The sequence below is a fragment of the Podarcis vaucheri genome (genome assembly GCF_965113315.1).
Source record: "Podarcis vaucheri genome assembly, chromosome: 2".
In the NCBI taxonomy this organism is placed as follows: Eukaryota; Metazoa; Chordata; class Lepidosauria; order Squamata; family Lacertidae; genus Podarcis; species Podarcis vaucheri.
The window spans coordinates 90,625,451-90,645,343 of NC_138760.1; the positions used below are offsets into that span (position 1 = coordinate 90,625,451).

A 19,893-nucleotide genomic window follows, 5' to 3' on the forward strand; every position below is an offset into this window, starting at 1 on the left:
ATCCTACTGCTGTCGGCTCCTTCTCTCCCTGCTTCTTCCTCTTGTCAGCTGAAGTGGCTGCATCTCTGCTTCCTGTTACATTTAATACTGATGCTGGCTTCAGTCTCCCATTACAGAAAAAGTATTTGACAGTGAAGGGGAAAAGGAAAGAGACCTAGAAAATAAGGACCTAGTTGCAGCTTTGAAGTTCTCTAATACACATCACCATAGAAACACCTTGGGCTATGTAAATTTTTCATGAAGAAAAGAAAACACCCCAATCTTCCCTTATCTAGGAAATGAGGTCTGACCCACAGGTAGTCTGGTGTGACACAGATACTTCTGATGCTTTCGCTTAGAAGTTTTGGGAGCTACTCAGGGATACTGTGAACTTCCCCTCCATTCTTCTAAATTTGTACTATGCCAGTCTTCAGTGTGTTGTCTTCTGCTGACCCTTTCTCTGTGTGGAAGAGAGCACCGCCCTGTGTCCCATGGAGCTGTGTTTCCTTGGCTGTGGGATTAGCCCCTCTATGGTAAGGTTCTCCAGCACACAAGCCCGGCTGGAACAAGAAGTGGAAGCTGCTGTCTGAATAAAGGTAATCATATAGCACATTTCAGGTCCCCTACCAGCTGCTGCCATCAAGCTGAAATGGGGGTGAGAGAAGCACTAATCGATGACCCCCTGCTCACCCTGGGGGTACTGCTTCTCAGTAAGGGGTAGGAGCACTTCATCACTTCTGCCAAAGGGATTAGTGTATAGTATAGGTCAGGTCACTGGTGTGTGTGGTTTCAAAAGTCCTGCATGACTAAACAAGCTTAAATTTCATTTGTGAAAATGAAGTTCTCCATTCCTACGAGCCCCAGCCAGCATGACCAACTCCTGTTCAACCTGAAGGCAGGCACGCTAACATTTTATGTGTAAAACACACTCATATCCCTATACTGGATCAGACTGATTCTGTGCAATATTTGATCATCCCATCTCTGATGAATTGCAATTGAACTTGGGACAGTTAAGCAAAATTTATTGGGATCATTGAGCAGCTTCCATATTGGGAGGAATGGAGATACTATTGCTTGGGATAACAATGCCAACCTAATGCAAAAATGTCAGTTTACCAATAGAATTTTGTTAAACATCTATTCTGCCTTTTCACATGTGACTTCATACATCACATTTTTTAATGTGGGAACCTACAGATCAGACAAATAAAGAAGAAAAATGTCTAGGTGCTAGAAAGATGGTTTATGCCAGACCCAGCACAGTTTTGGCAGAAATTCTTCCTTTGGGACACCCCTCTAGCAGCAATTATCTAATACAAGTTACTTTATAGTGACTCCAAAATTCACCTAGAGTTGTTGTTTCTTCTTGTTCTCCTCCTGCTGCTCTCCCTTCGTTTCTTTGGTCTATCAATGGTGACATCTCATTTTTTTGGTTGGTAAACTGAAGATACTTTTAAGTGTACCTCTGAAAAAGTGGGAAGAGTAACTGTGATAAATGTGCTTGCAAAACTCATATATTATACCGGTATGCTTGACAGGAATGTGTGATTGGCTGCCACTCCATTTAGTACACACTTAGTGGCAAACTTGAGTTTACCTCTGCATAATGCTGAAAATAACGCTCAGGCTCAGGACGAGGAAGCTGCCATGTTCACACATTTCTGACCGCATCCCATATGTGTTAAGAGTTTGCTTCAAGTGGACATTGAAGTATAAGGCATTTATTCCATCATTTTATCCTTTGGGAAATGATTGTTAACTATAAAGAGACACAGGAAGCTACCCTATATAGAATTGGACCACTGGTCAATCTAGCTCAATATTGTCTACACTGACTGGCAGTGACCTTCCAAGATGTCAGGCAGGGGGTCTCTCCTAGCCCTATTTGGAGATGCTGGTGATTGAACCTGGGCAGTTTGGCATACCAAACATGTGCTCTACCACTGAGTTACAGCCCTTTAAAATCATTTTTAAAGTCACACCCAACATTTAAAAATATTATGGTATTAGTGACCTTTTGCAGCCAAAATCAAGCTGTTCTTGGGTTGCTGTCCCCCCCCCCCTTTCACAGACCATACAGGAATAAGTCTCCCTTAGTATGGTTTGCTGTAATGTCTCCCTACAATGCTTGTTGAAAAGTTGATTTTGTACTATTTGCTTTAGCACTGTTTGGCCAGGAGTTATTATATGGCTCAAGTACTGGCAGAGTTGAAAGCCATGTCTGTTTCGGCAGAGAATAAAAAAAGAAAATGGTGTTTTACTCTTAGCCAAGCAACTTAAGCTTGAAAACCAACACTTGCTTCTCTGAATGTGTTATCAGTCAATATTAGTTAATGCAGCTTGGACATTGTGCCTTCTGAATAATAATGGCAATGAAACCCCTCTGTAATGTTTGCCTCCTTATATTGTCCTTTAATCAGTATCCTTTGGCTTTTTCTCGCAATATATTGTGTTCTTTTACACCTAATCTCTTTAATAAGGTTCTTCCATTTTTATTGCCCTCTAATTTTATTCTCTGTGGAAGGTGTGAGCCTACAGCTTTAGAAAATGAGGCTTTAGTATTTATGTAATAACTATAACAAATGAAGAATCATGAACTGTTTCGTTTTATGAATAATCTAGAGAGATCCCATTCTTCTTATTTTTTAAAAAAGAGTTCAAATATCCCATTTTCTGAGCCAGCTATGAGCACTGTGATTTAAAGAATCAGTATTTACACAAAACAAATTTGTGTGGATGGAAGAACGGGTGGTGTAGTTCAAGCAGAATAACAGCTGTATGTGGCAGGCTAAGGGTGAATATAGTTACCACTTCCCAAGTAGTAATTTACTATTCTCCAATGGTTTGACTTCACCCCCAAAGGCACACTCCATTGTCCCTGAGACAGACAGATGCCAGCCAACTGCTACTACACAGTAAGCCGTTTTAATGTAACACCTTTCCCAATGTTGTGGAGAGTATTACCACTCCCCTGGATTTCTGAACAGCTGCAGGAAAGTCTGGTAGAATTTTCCTCATTGTTCAGTAGAACCAGCTTGCCGAAAGGCCAATATATGAACACTGTAGTAGATTACCATTTGGTAAAGTGTTGCCTATAGTCATCCTAGCCTGAGATCGATGATTCACTGGAGATAGAGCATTTCCTTTGTAAATATGCCATCCATAGTACTTTCTGACTTTATCGCCTGTCATGCTGACATCTGATTGTACACACACACACACACACACACACACATACTGTGGCTGTGAATAAATATAGCGTATGTCTGTTTCAAACAATGCTTTCTCTCTCTACCTGTATTTGCAGTCTACTGCAGAGAGAAAGCATTGCTTGAACCAGACTGTTGTCATGATCAAGTTATTGATTGCCAGCGAACATGCTGCATGTGTGGTGTGCTGTTGGGGGCTAATGACAGTCTTATCCTTGTTCTCCTAGAGGAGGGAGGAAATTGGCTCACCTGCCTGACCTGTAGACATTTAATTCCATCCAGGGCACTGGCAAGAGGGGGCAGGAGGTTAGGCAGGCAATGTGCAGCCAATTTCACATAATCCTTCCACCTCCTTGGGTAACTTATCTGTGCTGTTTAAAATGACAGCAACTCATATAAATGGGGAGCCGTTTTCTGTCTCTCTGTCAGCTTCAGCTCTGAACTATGGCCAACAAGAACATTCGTCCCACCTCACCGGACCCCCTTCAGATAAATAATCACGATAATAAAGGCCAGACCTCAGAAGAAGTTACCACTTAAAGAATAGGCTGCCAAGCCAGTGTAGCCCCAAGAAGTATGGGAGACTCAGCGGCCCTTGACAACAAATGAGTGCGCTGGCTTCCTCATAAACACCTCAGTCTGAAGCCAGGAAGTTTATGGGTATGAGAGATGTTTATTGTCTTGTACTTACTCTGCTGCTGCTGGGTTATTGCTTAAGTCAAAATAATAATAATAATAAGTGTGTGTGTGTGTGTGTGTGTGTGTGTGTGTGTGTGTTGCAGTTTATTTTTGTGAGCAGACTGAGCTCCCTGCAGTCTGTGTGGCTTCACTGTGAAGTCCTTAAATAATCTGCTTGCTAAGAAAAGGGAGAGAGGAAAACAGCTTGGCATTGGTCTGGCTGTATAATGTACGTCTAGCTAGAACAAGGATCACCCTATTAAGTAAAAAAAACCTCCAGCACAGCTCCAGAAGGAATCATACTAGTGAAACAACTGGGTCTTCACCTTGAAGCTACTACTACTACTACTACTACTACACACACACACACACACACACTCCTCCTTGACTATCTGTGTGAAGAAAGGCTGCTTTGAACTGTGGGGAGCTGGCTGCCATTTCCATGATCACATTTGCTGGAAACCGTGTACTTGGTTTATACTATACTACTACTACTACTACTAATAATAATAATAATAATAATTTATTATTTATACCCCGCCCATCTGGCTGAGTTTTCCCAGCCACTCTGGGCGGCTTCCAATCAAGTATTAAAAACAATACAGCATTAAATATTAAAAACTTCCCTAAACAGGGCTGCCTTCAGATGTCTTTTAAAAAGAAGATAGCTGCTTATTTCCTTCACATCTGAAGGGAGGGTGTTCTACAGGGCGGGCACCACTACCGAGAAGGCCCTCTGCCTGGTTCCCTGTAACCTCACTTCTCGCAATGAGGGAACCGCCAGAAGGCCCTCGGTGATGGATCTCGGTGTCCGGGCAGAACAATGGGGGTGGAGACGCTCCTTCAGGTATACAGGACAGAGACCATTTAGGGCTTTAAAGGTCAGCACCAACACTTTGAATTGTGCTTGGAAACGTACTGGGAGCCATTGCAGATCTCTCAGGACCGGTGTTATGTGGTCCCGGCGGCCACTCCCAGTCGCCAGTCTAGCTGACGCATTCTAGATTAATTGCAGTTTCCGGGTCACCTTCAAAGGTAGCCCCACGTAGAGTGCATTGCAGTAGTCCAAGCGGGAGATAACTAGAGCATGCACCACTCTGGCGAGACAGTCCGCAGGTAGGTAGGGTCTCAGCCTGCGAACCAGATGGAGCTGGTAGACAGCCGCCCTGGACACAAAATTAACCTGCGCCTCCATGGACAGCTGTGAGTCCAAAATGACTCCCAGGCTGTGCACCTGGTCCTTCAGAGGCACAGTTACCCCATTCAGGACCAGGGAGTCCCCCACACCTGCCCGCCTCCTGTCCCCCAGAAACAGTACTTCTGTCTTGTCAGGATTCAACCTCAATCTGTTAGCTGCCATCCATCCTCCAACTGCCTCCAGGCACTCCCACAGGGCCTTCACTGCCCTCACTGGTTCTGATTTAAAAGAGAGGTAGAGCTGGGTATCATCTGCATACTGATGAACACCCAGCCCAAACCCCCTGATGATCTCTCCCAGCGGCTTCATATAGATATTAAAAAGCATGGGGGAGAGAATGGAACCCTGAGGCATCCTACAAGTGAAAGCCCAGGGGCCTGAGCACTCATCCCCCAACACTGTGTGCTGGTGTAATTGCACAGTCTTGTGCAAGAGTTTGCTAGTGTGAACTGGCCTTTTAGGGAGAAGTTTTTTTGCAGAGAAGTTTTTTGCAGAGACATGTCCCATTTTCAGCAAAAGGCTGTGGTAGAGAAGTAGGAAAGCAGCTGCTTACGAGGACAGAGCAGGGACTGATGGCTTCAATTTGCAGCAATACATACCTATACAGTAGTGTAATACATGTCTGCTCAGAAGCAAGCACCATTGGGTTCAATGGGAATTTCTTCCAGGTAAGTGTGCATAGGATTGTACCCTTAGATGTATTATCCAGAAATGTTTTTCTACTCCAGAAGTTAGTTGAGCAGGGTAGTCAAAAGAGGCTATGGACTCTCCTTCCTAGTAGACAATCACTTCTTTCTGAGGAGGCTTACAAGCCCAGGGTGTCCTGGAATTGCAAGTAGTTGGAGTGGACAATTTCAGGGTTCCTTCCAGCTTTAGGTTTGTCCTTTTACCTTCCTCCTCTTCCTCCTCACCCTCCTCATATATTTCGATTATCATTGTAAAGCCAACCTTGGGCAGGGGAAAAACAAGTTGTCTTGGGGAAATTGGAAGCATCACGCCTTCTGGCCAGTGGTGTAGCATGGGTTGCCAGCACCCAGGGTAAGGCAAGTATTGCATCCCCTTACTGGTGCCTCCATGTGGCACTGCTGCTGCCGCCGGACAGAGCTGCAGAGCAGCAGCAGGACATGTGTTCATGCTTCCTCAAGCTGGGGCACTGCCACCTCCCTAAGACTTGCTGTCCGGCCAAGGGACGCCACGCAGCTAAGGGATGCAAGGGACTCGACTTTCCCAGCTCCTCGGTATGCTGCTCAGGTGAGCGGGTGGGTGGGATGGGAAGCACCTCTGGTTGGGGCGGCAGCTGCAGAGACGTGCCCCTAATTTTTTTTGCACCCAGGGAAATCACCCTGGTACTCTCTCCCCCCTGCCCCCCATGCTGTGCCTATTTTTTTTTAGTATACATATCATGACCCCCAGTTTCAGATGCCTTTGTTGGTCTCTGTAAGAGTGTGCAGTGCCTTGTATGACTCCAAGGTACCTACCTTTGCTTAGAGTGTGCTCTACTGATATGAAGAATCATTCCTTGAGATTGCCTTCCCACCCACCCATCTCAGTCGTATTTTTTTTGGCATTCACTTACAGGACAGTAGCAACAGGGAGACTTGACGTCATTGTTTAAAATGCTTGTCATTTTAAAAATACACTTTCCTCTCGTGTGGGGGTCCTATTAAGAGCTTTATTGTATAGCAATAGGTGTTCTCCATAAATCACTGACTTGTTCTCTCTTCCCTTTCTCTCTTCCTTCACTCTGTTGCTCAGCCTGTGGATTTGGATGCCTGGGTAAGCTCCTGTTCTCCCCTGCATGCATATAATCTTCCCCTTTGGATTAGCTGCTAGATAAAGTAAAGAAATAACAGAGTATCACGTCGTTACTACACATATACAATTGTCATTGCTGATGCACGGCTTTATTTTTTGTCTTTACAATTTAAAAAGATGTTAAGCCAGAAAATCACATTTTATTCATAAAATATTTTCTGTAAGTTTTGAGGGGTATAGTGATACTTGCAGCTGCTGGTACCAAACTTGATAAGATGGGTTGACCAGCCAAACCTTCAGGTAACTGAATGGAATGAATGGAATATAAAGTTGTCTTGGTGGCTGGTTGTTCAGAACTCATTTGGTGCTCCCTTACCCTGTAGTAAAATCTTCCTTTTTCTTCTTTCTTTCAAAATGGTTTGGAGACCTAAATGAATTATGCTGATGGGAAATAGAGAAGACAAAGAACTTTAGAAAGACTTGGCAGGCCTGAGAAGCCTGGTGTAATAAGTGAGAAGTCTATCAAATACTTCTGAAGGGCAAAAAGCAAACTAATGGAGTGTAATCCTTATTTGTAGTCCTCTGCCTTCTTTCAGCCTTGTGTGCCAAGAACCATATTCACTTTGTGTACCTTGCAAGTTTGGAATTTATTTAGCATCCTTTTTAAAAGACAGATTTCTAGCTCTCCTGATGCAGAGGACAGTCTGGTAACCCAGCAGACAGGTCTACAGACTGGGTCTAGTTTTGTACTGCTAGCTAGTCATTATTTTCTAAATGGGCCAGACGTAGCACAATATACTACTGACAAGCATTATTGCCAAGGGAAAATTTAAGAAATAGAAGAACAGATGGAACTAATCAAATGGGTGCTGTCTGTTGTGAGTACTCAGTAGAGATGAAGAGATATTCTGTACATGCTCAGTATAAAAATAAATAAATAAATAAATCAAGACTATAGTTTCATCATAATTTAATTGATTTACCCTGTGAGCAAATCCCATTCTATAATATACTGGTGGCTTTGTCTTTGATCATCCAACAAGCTCTGTTGACTTGGATCTTAAGATAACTTAACAGCAGGAATATTTTCCATCACCTCTTTCCTCCTGCAGCTACTTGTGTCCCCCCTTCAAAAAAACAAAACAAACAAAAAAACCTTCTCTGGAGGGTTCAGAGCCTGTTCCTGAAGAATATGGGATGGAGTGTAGGAGGGTGCTGGGATAAGGGGAAATTACCCCAAATCAGAACTGAGTCCTAGAGGTAGATAACTTAAGGAAATTCACAGAAGTTTCCAATCCGCTCCTTTCTCTTACGCACATACCCACAACCTACCCCATATTGTCCAGGACCTAAGACCAGCCCGAGGCATTTTGGCACCTGAGGCGAACCACAAAATGGCGCCCTCCTCCCTGTCAGAGAAGAAGGGGTATGTGAAGATCTACATCAGGAACAAGGGATCTGCCACCCCCATACATCCAGCTGCCTGAAGCAATCACCTCACCTTGCCTCATGAGTGGGCCGGCCCTGTTAGGGGCAGGATTCAGCTCTTTTTGGAAAGGGCGGGGAGTACACAGGAAGCTGTAGAAGGAGACTGGAAACTTTCTAATTAGAATTGGTATGTAACATTTCCCTATCACATTCTCATTTTTTTCTGCTGGTATAAGCATTTTACTCGCAGTGTCTGAAACTTTGTTGGCTACCTGTGGTGTCCATACTCTCTGAAATTGCAATTTTCACAGAAGCCAGCTTGCTTTGGGACATCACAGGGCTTCTGACTTCAGGTGGGGAATAAGTAGCAGGATAAAGTGAGCTCTTAATAAATACCCTGTATTCATACAAAATGTCCCTGATTGCCTAACCCAGTTTTGTAATGTTTGATATGGTGATATTTCAAATGACACCCTCTCTGGGTTTACCAATACATATTTCAAGCATAACAACAATGCGTATTTCAGTTCGCAGTAATAACAGCTGGAGGTGAAGTTAAAAACCAAAAGCATCTTTTTAAGCTGAGCAGAATGTTTTGAGGTTCATTTTCCTTTCTGCCTTAGCTCTCTCATGAGTATCATTTTGAAATGAACATGTTATTGAGAACAAGTCTTAAAGTTGCAAGAACTTTTCCCTCCCTCCCTCTACCACCTCTAATCTATAATGGAAGTCATACTATTGGGCTAGTGGGAAGGCTGAGCAGCAATATTCTGGCATTGCTTTGTCAATACTCCAACCATTTCAGGTTCTCTGTTTTAGATCTTCATCGGTCAGGAATGGAAGCTTTGCATACGATGTTAGTCTCTTGTTGCTTCATTAAATCCTGAGGAAAAGCTGTGATTAGTATGTATTAAAGTTAAGGATATTCATCTTTCATAGCAACTCTTTCTCACACCAAAGGAAGGCATGTGAGGATGTACTTCGGTCTCTCCCATAGTAGCTGGAAGAATCAAAGTATGTTGCTCAGGATGGGAATCAGAAGCAGAAAGCTTCTGCTTTCCCTGTTTGCTACGGCCTGGGGGTGTACCTTTTAATTATCCTGATCTGGGAGGAAGTGGGAAGTAGAAAGAAGAATTTGCCAGCCTAATTTTAATTGGTTTTGAAAAGCCTCATTGGACATGTTAGTCAAACAAACATGGTCTAAAGTAGGGGTAGACAACCTTCTTACTATGTAGGGCCCCATTGCCTCAGGGGATATCTGCCAGGGGCAGCATGCCAGTGGGACCGGGGTCAGTAGTGGGAAAAGACAGAGCCAAAGACAGATGGGTTACCCCACTTTCTATCTCTCCAGTGTTCCTTTTCTGCCATCCTTTATTACTCATTTCTGCTACCACCTTTTCCTTTGTTTTCTCCTCCTTTCCACTCACATTAAATTGGGCTAGGGGCTCCATGCGACCTACCTGTGCTCTAAAGCTATACATGTGCCTGGTGCTTTATTTGAATTAACTGCTAGCTGTATCCTTGATGGCATCATGTGTGCATGGCAATTGAAGTGAGGTTGCTGGGTTCTGGTGTTGGTAAGAACAGGATTTACTTACCTGTGAAGCATCCTCCTCTTAGCATGTTCAACATCCTCTCTGCTTATAGGGATTTGGCTAGGCAAAATTGTTGACTGGTCAAATGCCAACTCTCTGTGACCCCATGGTTTGTCTTCCACCAGAGAAAAATGGAGAAGGAAAAGACTGACAACTTGCATTTTCAGATTTCTATTATTCTCTGTTATTTCTTTTCCTTGGGATGGCAGCTGGCCATAAAATGACAGCTCTGAGCCCACAGGGAACACTTCTGACTGGGCTGCTTAATCAGAGCCAGTTCTGGAGAGGGGGAGGGATAGCAATTCATTTTATGTTACATCTGTCATAGCCCCCTCCCTTATCATTGGCCTACATGCTTTAGGCAATGATTCATGTGTCCTGTTGTGACAGTGCAATCTGAGTTCTGGGGCCCTTATCACTATTCTCAATTTCGCTCTGAACCTCCTGATTATTATGCAGCTAAGGAATGGTGGGGTGGTGAACAGGAGGAAAGCCTAGAAGGTGCCCTGTGGAGTTCAAAGTGATATCTGGCACCTGCAGGATTCTTAGTTGGAAGCTCATCGGTGCATCTTTGGTTCCTGACAATGATTTGGGAGCCCCCAGTGATCTAGGGTTTGAAGCTAAGTGGGTATGCATCTCATCACCTATCTAGGTCCTGGTTTCTTTCTTAAAATGTAGAAAGCATTCAGACATGGAAGCCTCCAACCTGCAGTCTGAGATGGTACATACCCTGTACTAGTCCAAGACTCTAAAACTTCATTGTGCTCTAGCAGTTCTACTTGCTGTAAGCATGGTAGAGACATCTGGTCACTCCAGGTCGAAGCACCTCAAGAGTATTTATCTTGGCAACCTTTTCATTATGAGGCACAGAAAATGAAAGCATTAAATAGTATGTCAAGCTGAAATAATTCATTCGGAGATAAACGACATTTGCCTTGCAAGCATTCTGGTGTGGTGTGGCATATTGGAATTGCTTTCAATCTATACCCTATCCCAAGCCTTCCCCCATCCATGGCTATCTCCTTCCTTCCTTCCTTCCTTCCTTCCTTCCTTCCTTCCTTCCTTCTCTTTTGTGAACACCTTGTTTTGTATTTCCTTGCAGTCCCAGGAACTGCAGTGGAAGGATGAAGAACTGAAGAGGAGAGGCACCTTCTATAAGGAGCAGTTGGCCCACATTGAGAAGAAGGTGAGGCAGTGTTGTCTTTTATTTGCAGTGGCTGAATGCTAACAAGATCAGACATCTATCTGAGTGGATCAGCAGAGAAGAGAAATGAGAACCATTGTGCTGAAACCTGGGACTGCCAGCCCCTATTATGTATCTGTTGAGGCCTCCTCCTCATCACACTGTTAAACTGCTTCACAAGCTGAACCTTTTAAGCAGCTCACATTTTAAAGGATAATTGGTTTTTAACTGGATGATTTTCTTTTTTATTATTATTTAAAAAAGCCACCTCGTTTATAATTCATAGTCCCCCACCCCGACCCCATACTATGGGTTTGGTTGAAAGCTATGTCACCTTTTAAAAATTCCCTTTGTTAAAAAAAATCTGTGGATTTAAAAAAAAAACCCTGTGAAAATAACCTCAGATCATTCCATACATATGAATTAAAGTTGTTATTATTAATTTATCTCTTGGGAAACCAACAGATCAAAGTGTGTTGCTGCAAAATGTTGTCTGCTCCTTTGCTAGATAAGCCTTTGAAATGAACATGATTTAAAGAGATACCATCAAGCATCTTTTCAGCCTAAAATGACCTTTGGAAATCCATTTAGGGATTTGAATCTCTCCCCTGAATGTGTGGTTTGCATTTCTGTTTAATTGTTTACCAGGATGAGTTTTAAAAATTGATGGCATAAGAATTGGAGCAACCACATTATTTCTTAGGAACTAATGTGTTCTTTTCAATTCCTAGCTAAATGAAGCAATGCTCACAATAGCTTTAAAAATGTGTGAAGAATAATATTCCATAATTTTAAAGCAATTAAATCTCTTGACAGGCTTGGTACCTCTGAATTTGGGGGGGGTGTTGTTTCTGTTTTTTGAAAGTGGGTACTTAATGTTTATAAAGGTGGGGTGAAATGTACCCAAATGTCAGTCTTCCACAACCTATGCTCCAGGTAGTTCTCAGTATGGCGAGGTGTGATTTGCTATGTGGTGGTTTAGAGGCACCCTTTCTTAATTTAATGACATTTTGATGTTTTTATTCTGAATGGCTTTTCAGTTCTATTCTACCCCTATTAAACTGACTGACACAACTCAGAAACCAGGTACACAAGGTGCTAAGAGAAGTGTCCTTAGCCTAGCGAATGCTGTTTAAATTTGTTTCTCATCATGTCTTCAGAAGCTTAGCCAGTCTTTTCTTTCCATTTATTGTGAGAAAAGGAGTAGAGGGTGAAAAACAATATTATGTCTATTTTCATAATAGACAAATTACACTCTTTCTTTAATATCACTGCAAACTGTATTAGAGGTCAATAGTACCTCCATAGGTATACAAAACCCCTTTACAAACCTGATTTCTCAAACTTTTTTTCCAGTTAGAACCAGCAAAATTGAATTGGAACTTTTTTCATCATAGCTAGCATTTTGCAGAAAGCTGACTAATTCAGCTTTTGTGGTCACTGTGAGCCCAATTGCATCTGCAAATGCTTGCAAGCAACCTGCACTCTTACCTCAGCAAGTGGCCAGACTTAATAACTACTCTCAGGCAAAGATGTTTTAGTTGACCACTTTCCTCTGTTCATGGAAAGAGCTTCACATAATGTCTTGTTGAGGGTTGCCCTCAACACTTTCCAGAGCACAGTGCCAATGTCACTGGCCACTTTCAGAAGAATTAATAAAGTCCTCAGACTTGATGATCTGCTTCCATCCTGAACCACTAGTGTTGGAGACAAGCCTGCCTCTGTACATGACCTTTAGGATATGCTTACCAAGATTCTCCCACAATGCTTTGTGCCATATGAGAAGGTTTCAACTGATGAACCGTTATTGCCATCCAGAGGAAGTTGTCAAATGAGGCAGTATCCAAACCCACAAAGTATGGCATACAACTCTGGTTGTGTTCTGAATCCAAAATGTCATATGTTTATGACACAGGCATAAATGAAGAAGAGGAGGGAGGAGCCCAAGAAGCTCAAAAAGAAGACCAGACTGTGGTTAAGAAACTAGCAACAAGTTACACTGTTCTGCTAAAACATGGGGTTTAGCCAAGGCACATTTTGTGACTGGTTCTGCCCCTGCACCACAGATTTGTGACTGGTGGGCCTCAGTAATTTTCAGCAATCTCAACTGCACCCTGGGGGTGGGGGTAGAAAGTTTGAGAATCCATGATCTAGACATATAGCCAGTTTACCTGGGACTTCAAGAAAGGCAGCCTCAGAACTGGTAGGGGCAGCCACTGCTTATACCAAGAGAAGGGGAAGGCATCATCTCTGTTGTTGATGCAGTGACAAAGAATCACACCAACCATGTGCTTCATTCATGTAACCTTTTTGTCTGCCTTACTCAAACAGCTGTGAAATGTGATAATGTGCATAGCCTAGTTGAGTAGAGTGTGATATGGTTGCAAGATCTGTGAGGTTTGTTGTTACAGGTAATTCACAACTCATGATTATTTCAATTCAATACAGTGGTACCTTGGTTTAAGAACAGCTTAGTTGATGAACAACTTGGATTAAGAACCCTTCCAACCCAGAAGTAGGTGTTTTGGTTTGTGAGCTTTGCCTTGGAAGCAGAACATGTTTCGCTTCCTGTTGAGTGTGTTCCATTTGTAAATTGAGTCCCCTGCTGCTATGGGAAAGCACACTTTGGTTTAAGAACACTTTGGTTTAAGAACAGACTTCCGGAACGGATGAAGTTCATAAACCAAGGTACCACTGTACTTGTGCAACATGGTCTTTTAACTTGCAAATGCTGTCATGCTTAATAACTTCCACCAAGTGTTTTAGTTGTATGGCTTTCTTAGCCCCAGTCCCAGATTGATTTAGTCAGTTTGATGATGGGCTGGAGTCAGTGGTAGGTGGACTTCTTTTGGCAAGGGCGGATACTACTAATAATACCAATTTTATTATTTATACCCCACCCATCTGTCTGGGTTTCCCTAGCTACTCTGTCCAAAGTATAAAACAGTGTTGCTCTACTACCAGAGGCCTCCCCCTCCTGCTTTGTTCTGGTTTAACTTTCAGTTTACAGTGATTATACAGCAGGATAGTGTTGGAGACGCAGGAGTGCTGCAGACGTTCATTACATGCATCTGAAATGTCCCAAGAACAGTGGGTTTTGTGCATTGGTATGTTGTGTTACTTTGGCAACCATAGCGTTAACAGAAGGACCATAGAGCACATTTTGAATGTTGTGCAGATGATGATCACAGATTTAGCCCTTCGCATCTCCAATAAGAAAGATCTCAAGTAGTCTGTGATAGGAAAGACCTCTGCCAAGAACCCAAGAGAGCTGCTACCAGTCAGCATAGACAATCCTGGGCTAGATGGAGAAATAAATCTGGTTGACAGTAGCTCAGAGTACCATGCAATTTTAGTCTGTAGAAAAAAGGCAGACCTCTTTCCAAGTGCCACCATTTCCATTTTATTTTCGGCAAAACATATTCATAGCAAGTTGCCTTTGCACACTTAGCTACATCTAATCTGTGTAATTAATTTTAAAAAAGAACGATTTAAGCTACTGCCCAACGCTGCTGCTTGCGTTTAAATTCCATTTATGTTTCATGGGGATTGTGCAATGAAATCTCAAACAATCCACCAGTCATCCACTCTAATTATCGCAGTTGTCCATATGTTCACAAGCAAGGGATTTATATATATATATATAATTTCTCCTCCTCTAAATGTGCTTCTCTCTATATATTTGTATTTCTTAAAGTGGAAATGACTGGTAATATTTATGTATGTATCCGTTGTTTATTGGCTACAGAGAGAATGTATACAGAATTGTTGCTTGTTTATTTTTAAATATCTTACTTTCCCCCTTCCCAGTTGTGTTTTCTCTGCAAATCCAAAGCTGCAATCCTTACACACGTTTCATTTGAGAGTAAATCCCACTGAATTCAGTGTGTCTTATTTCTAAGGAAACATACCTGGAATTGGGCTGTAATTAGGCTTTTAAAACAAGATTAATAGATGTTCTAGCTGCAGGAGCTGGTATTTTAAACCCTCAGCTCCACTGCATGTTGTTGAAAGATATTTTCTCCCTTTCTCCCAGTCGCCTGTGCACGATAGGAAGTCAATATTAAGGGCAGGTTTTGTTTCATCATTTTATGGCACTAGATAGTTTTCTGACCCTTAAACACCAACATTTTGCTGGTAATAAAATAGAAGAATGCTTCCAACTGTCGTAGAATGAGCTTAGATTAGAGTTGGAGATGGAGGGGGCTGGCAGAGGAAAGAAATGTACTTGAAACAGTGTAATAAAGCTTAATTGTATTAGTTTTGAAAAAGATTTTCGATCTTCTCCATGGATAATTTTATTCCTATAATGGTTGGAAAGATGGAAAACGCAGCACCGAACAATCTTTTATATTAGCTGCTGCTTTTATATAATTCTGCTTTCATTTCTTGAATACACACAGACCTTGACTTTTTTCCCTTCTGTAGTCATTGCTTTAGAACTTTTAAAATCTTTTTTTTTTTTTAATGAGATTTAGTGGGAGACAAGTTGAGGGGGAAACTTCTGCACAGCTGTTGTTTGGATGGATTGTCACGGATGGATGTTCTGGAATTACAAAGTTAGACTCTTCAGGGCATTTGGGGAAAGTTGGATGGGGGGCGAAAAGCAAGGTGGTGATTCAATGTGAAAATGAGAGGCCCAGATCAACCTCTCCAAGAACAGTCTCCCCCTTACCCCATCTGTGCTGTTTCTAAGGCACTGATTTGGCTCTGACCCCTGTCCACGTGGATTATCAAGGTTGTCCTCCAGTTATAATATGCAAGCTTATTCGTTTCAGAGGATGTTGTTTTCACATAAATTGCTGCCTATGAGACTGAGGCCTCAACTACACTCCCTCCCAACTTTCTTAACTCTCTTAATACACACATGATGCTTGTTGCCTGTTTACCGATAAAGACTTAGCTGTTTTTTCAGGAGGCCATTAGGACATTGAGATCACTGCTTGCTGGCTTCCCGTGGTCATCTTGTTGGTCACAGTGAGAAGAGAGTGCTGGACCAAAGGGGCCTTGGGCTTGATCCAAAAGGGGGGTTCTTGTGTTCTCCTGGCCAGAGGACATTGGTTTCATAGGTCCATTTAGAAAATGCCCTTCAGAAATCATCCCAGTGGGTGCACCTAGTGCCACAGTTCTCAAAGTGTAAGATAGAGGAGAGGTGAAGTACCATTTCCTCCCTACCTACTATTCCTGTACTATTCCTGGTCTAAACCACTGAGCCTCTTGGGCTTGCTGATTGGAAGGTTGGCGGTTCGATTCCACATGATGGTTTGAGCTCCTGTTGCTGTGTCCCAGCTCCTGCCAACCTAGCAGTTCGAAAGCACGCCAGTGCAAGTAGATAAATAGGTACTGCTGTGGTGGGAAGGTGAATGGCGTTTCTGTGTGCTCTGGTTTCCGTCACGGTGTCTCTTTGCGCCAGAAGCGGTTTAGTCATGCTGGCCACATGACCCGGGAAGCTGTCTGTGGACAAACGCCTGCTCCCTCGGTCTGAAAGCGGAAGTGAGTGCCACATCACATAGACAAATATGACTGGACTTAACCATCCAGGGGTCCTTTACCTTTACTATTCCAGTCTAGCTTTATGCCTCATGATTGGCCTACAATGCAGTCTGCTGTCCTGCTCAGTCACTGTGCATGTGGTCCTTGTTTATTTAGCTTACTCATAATGTTGATTGGTCAGTGGGATGTTTGCTTCTTGGAATTTCTTCTTCAGTGGACTTGGATCACAGTTTGAGCCTATAATGCCTCATTTATGTGATCCACCTGCCTCTGTGTCAGGGATGAGAACATTGGTTGCTAGCAGAGGTACGGTATCTTTTATGGAGGTCCCAAACAGTCCTTATGTCATCAGAGTTTTAAGATACGGCTATACCATTTAGTTATCTACCCTCCAATGCAGGATCATCCAGTTACTACTGGTCACAGTGTGCCAAAAGAAAAGATGTATTGCAGAGAGGCTGATCTTGTCTCATTTTGTCAGTGGGAATATTTATTTGGAGGCATAGCCTGCTACAAATAACTGAACAGTTGCATGCCCATGGAGAGAACCTCTTTTCAGTTGTTCACAGAAAGTAAACTTGCATTTCCAAAGTTGGTGGATTAGAAAATACTTTGTTGTTGTATCAGTTGCTTCTGAATGTTACAAGAGGGTCCTGTGGTGTATTTTCAATAGATCAAAAATCTCTTCCAATTGGTTACACACTCCAGTTAACCTTGCTGTTTGGTACCATCCAAAGGCCTCTGTTATGTTGCTTTTGACAGTGGCATTAACTCTGGTGGCACATGGCCAGTATTCATTTCTCTTGGAAGTACAGTATATTCCCAGTCATGCACTGCAGTAAGTGATCGGCTGTAGTAGTCATAGCTGGACTTTCCATATCTGTAAAAGTGTTGCCATAACTAAAAAGGACGCTGACTTCTCACTGGTGGTTAAAGAAATAGCACCATATATACTTATTTAGAAAAAAACATTTAATGTTACTATGTATATATTGTTATGGTTGATTTCATAGATATTTTGGTAACTTGTATGTCTCTTGTTCTAAAAGTGTGTTTTAATCATTATTTTAAAGAATATTTTTATACCATTTTACATAAACCTCAGATTTTTTTTTTTAAATAAACAACCTATGAATCTTGCTACATAAAGCAACACACACATATAAACAATTACCACTAGAATATACCATCCCTGGAATTAATTCCTGTAAAGGATGGAGGTGGAATAACAGCTGCCTATTATTGCCACTGGTTGGTGTACTTAATCTTCCTGGGACATATATTTATGAAGGGCAGTATAAAAAAGCTTTAAATAAGATAAAAACGAATATACTTATGGAGTAACGTTCCTATTGTGTGTCAGACGGCGTTCTGTACTCCCTGATTTATTTCTCTGGAAGTGTGTATATTTGAGTGCGATTGGAGAGGGAGAGTTACCAGTGCTATTCCTTTGCTCTTGTTTTGGAGCTGTCAAGACCAAAAGTTGCTAATGTGAAAGTGCTGAAGGGTGGGATATTAGGTAAACCTAAATTGAATTAGCAAATGCCAAGGTGACATTGTTAACATGCTAATTAGGACCAGGAAACCCTAATCATCACATAATAAAAGTATATTGCCTAAAAGCAGGTACATTTTTCATGTTGAGATGAAAAAAGGATATACATTAAAAGCAACTAATTAATCTGCAGAGAGGGGAAAAATCACACAGTTTATAGGTTAAAAGCAGTATCTCTTGAGGAGTTAGATAATCTGCAGAGATAGCATAGCAAGTAGAGTTGAGTGCATTTAGGGGTTTAGCATTCCCTTGAAAATTAATGCTTCTGTATTAAGGCTTGTTTAAACAAATCTAGTATACACTACCTAAAGGGGCTCTAATTTTTTTGGGGGGAGGGCCCCCCCGCTAAATTGGGGCAAATTTGTGCATGTCTGATCTAACTGATAGCACTTGGGAAATGCCTTAGCTTCCTTAGGAAAACATTTGATTCTTCTACCTATTCTGTGGGTAGAATGATCTTTTGTGAATGATTTTGTGGTTGCAAATGCTTCTGAATCATACTGCTAGCTACTTGGTGATGGTGCTTCATTTCTGAAGAAAAAGATGAGTCCCAGGGCTAAGGTATTCCAGGAAGCTATGCAATGCACACTGCACCTTAATGCTGCATGTGTTGGAGCAAGCTGTAATTATTTAATAATGAGGGAAGGGTACTTGGCACATGCTCAGAGGCAGTTTTCAATATAGATACTTCATCTATTTTAATATGTTGGGGGAAAGGTTCTGAATCTGAATATAGATGCAAATTAAGGCCTGCAGCTGTTGACTCCCTCAAGATATGTGTATTTTTAAAATAAAAAACAACAACGCTTCAAACTTATTCTCTTATTTACAAATACTGTAATTTATGAAGGCAAATCTACACTTAAAGGTAAAGGTAAAGGTACCCCTGCCCGAACGGGCCAGTCTTGTCAGACTCTGGGGTTTGTGCGCCCATCTCACATCTATAGGCCGGGGGCCAGCGCTGTCCGGAGACACTTCCGGGTCACGTGGCCAGCGTGACAAAGCTGCATCTGGCGAGCCAGCGCAGCACACGGAACGCCGTTTACCTTCCCGCTGGTAAGCGGTACCTATTTATCTACTTGCACCCGGGGGTGCTTTCGAACTGCTAGGTTGGCAGGCGCTGGGACCGAGCAGCGGGAGCGCACCCCGCCGCGGGGATTCGAACCGCCGACCTTTCGATCGGCAAGCCCTAGGCGCTGAGGCTTTAACCCACAGCGCCACCCGCGTCCCTTAGATGTTTACACTTAGATGTTTCTTTTTAAAAATACACAGATTTTCTTTTTTTCCGAACAAGAGGGGACAAATACTGGAGTGGCTGCCGATTTTATAGGGTCTAGACAAGCAGGTATAGACCATTCTGGGCAATCAAGGCAAGCAGAGCAGTTCCAATAAACACTCTTTGCAGTTTTACCTTTCTTACACAATGTTGTTGTTTAAAAAAGCTTATAATATTTCATCGCAAGAAGGCACTTTCAGTGACGTCTGTTCATATTTCTCTTTGTATTTTAAAATGCCTGCTGTCTTTCTAGAATCTGGGTAGTGGGCAGAAAATAATTAAAAGGGCTTTTTAATGGGAATGCTGAACCCCTCTTTAGACACTGAACCATCTGGGGCTATTTGTGCTGCCTGTACCTATAGCTTGATTTAGTGATACAATTAATTTATGGTGACTAGGATTGCTAACTCTCTTGATTTCTGTCAGGGTGCTTGTCTCTTTAGCTGCAGCATAATAGGAAGAAGTTCAGTAGCTGAACATTTGCTCACTATGGACATGTACTGATGAGGGAGAAACCTTCAGCTGCTGCTTTCCTGCCTGT

At 42.4% G+C, this 19,893-nt stretch overlaps 1 protein-coding gene across 6 annotated transcripts in view; it reads left to right on the forward strand.

Moving 5' to 3' along the window:
* The window catches only part of CHCHD6 (coiled-coil-helix-coiled-coil-helix domain containing 6), a 195,745-nt gene that overhangs the window by 59,957 nt on the left and 115,895 nt on the right, over positions 1-19,893 (forward strand). For 2 of the 6 annotated variants that reach the window (XM_082210658.1, XM_082210660.1), the window contains exons 5-6: positions 6,823-6,843; positions 10,948-11,031. The exons of 2 other annotated variants lie outside the window; for them this stretch is intronic. In XM_082210658.1, the coding sequence (XP_082066784.1) occupies positions 6,823-6,843; positions 10,948-11,031 (105 nt within the window). The remainder of the gene's footprint in view (positions 1-6,822; positions 6,844-10,947; positions 11,032-19,893) is intronic. 2 more of the 6 variants (XM_082210659.1, XM_082210661.1) reach the window with 1 other exon arrangement.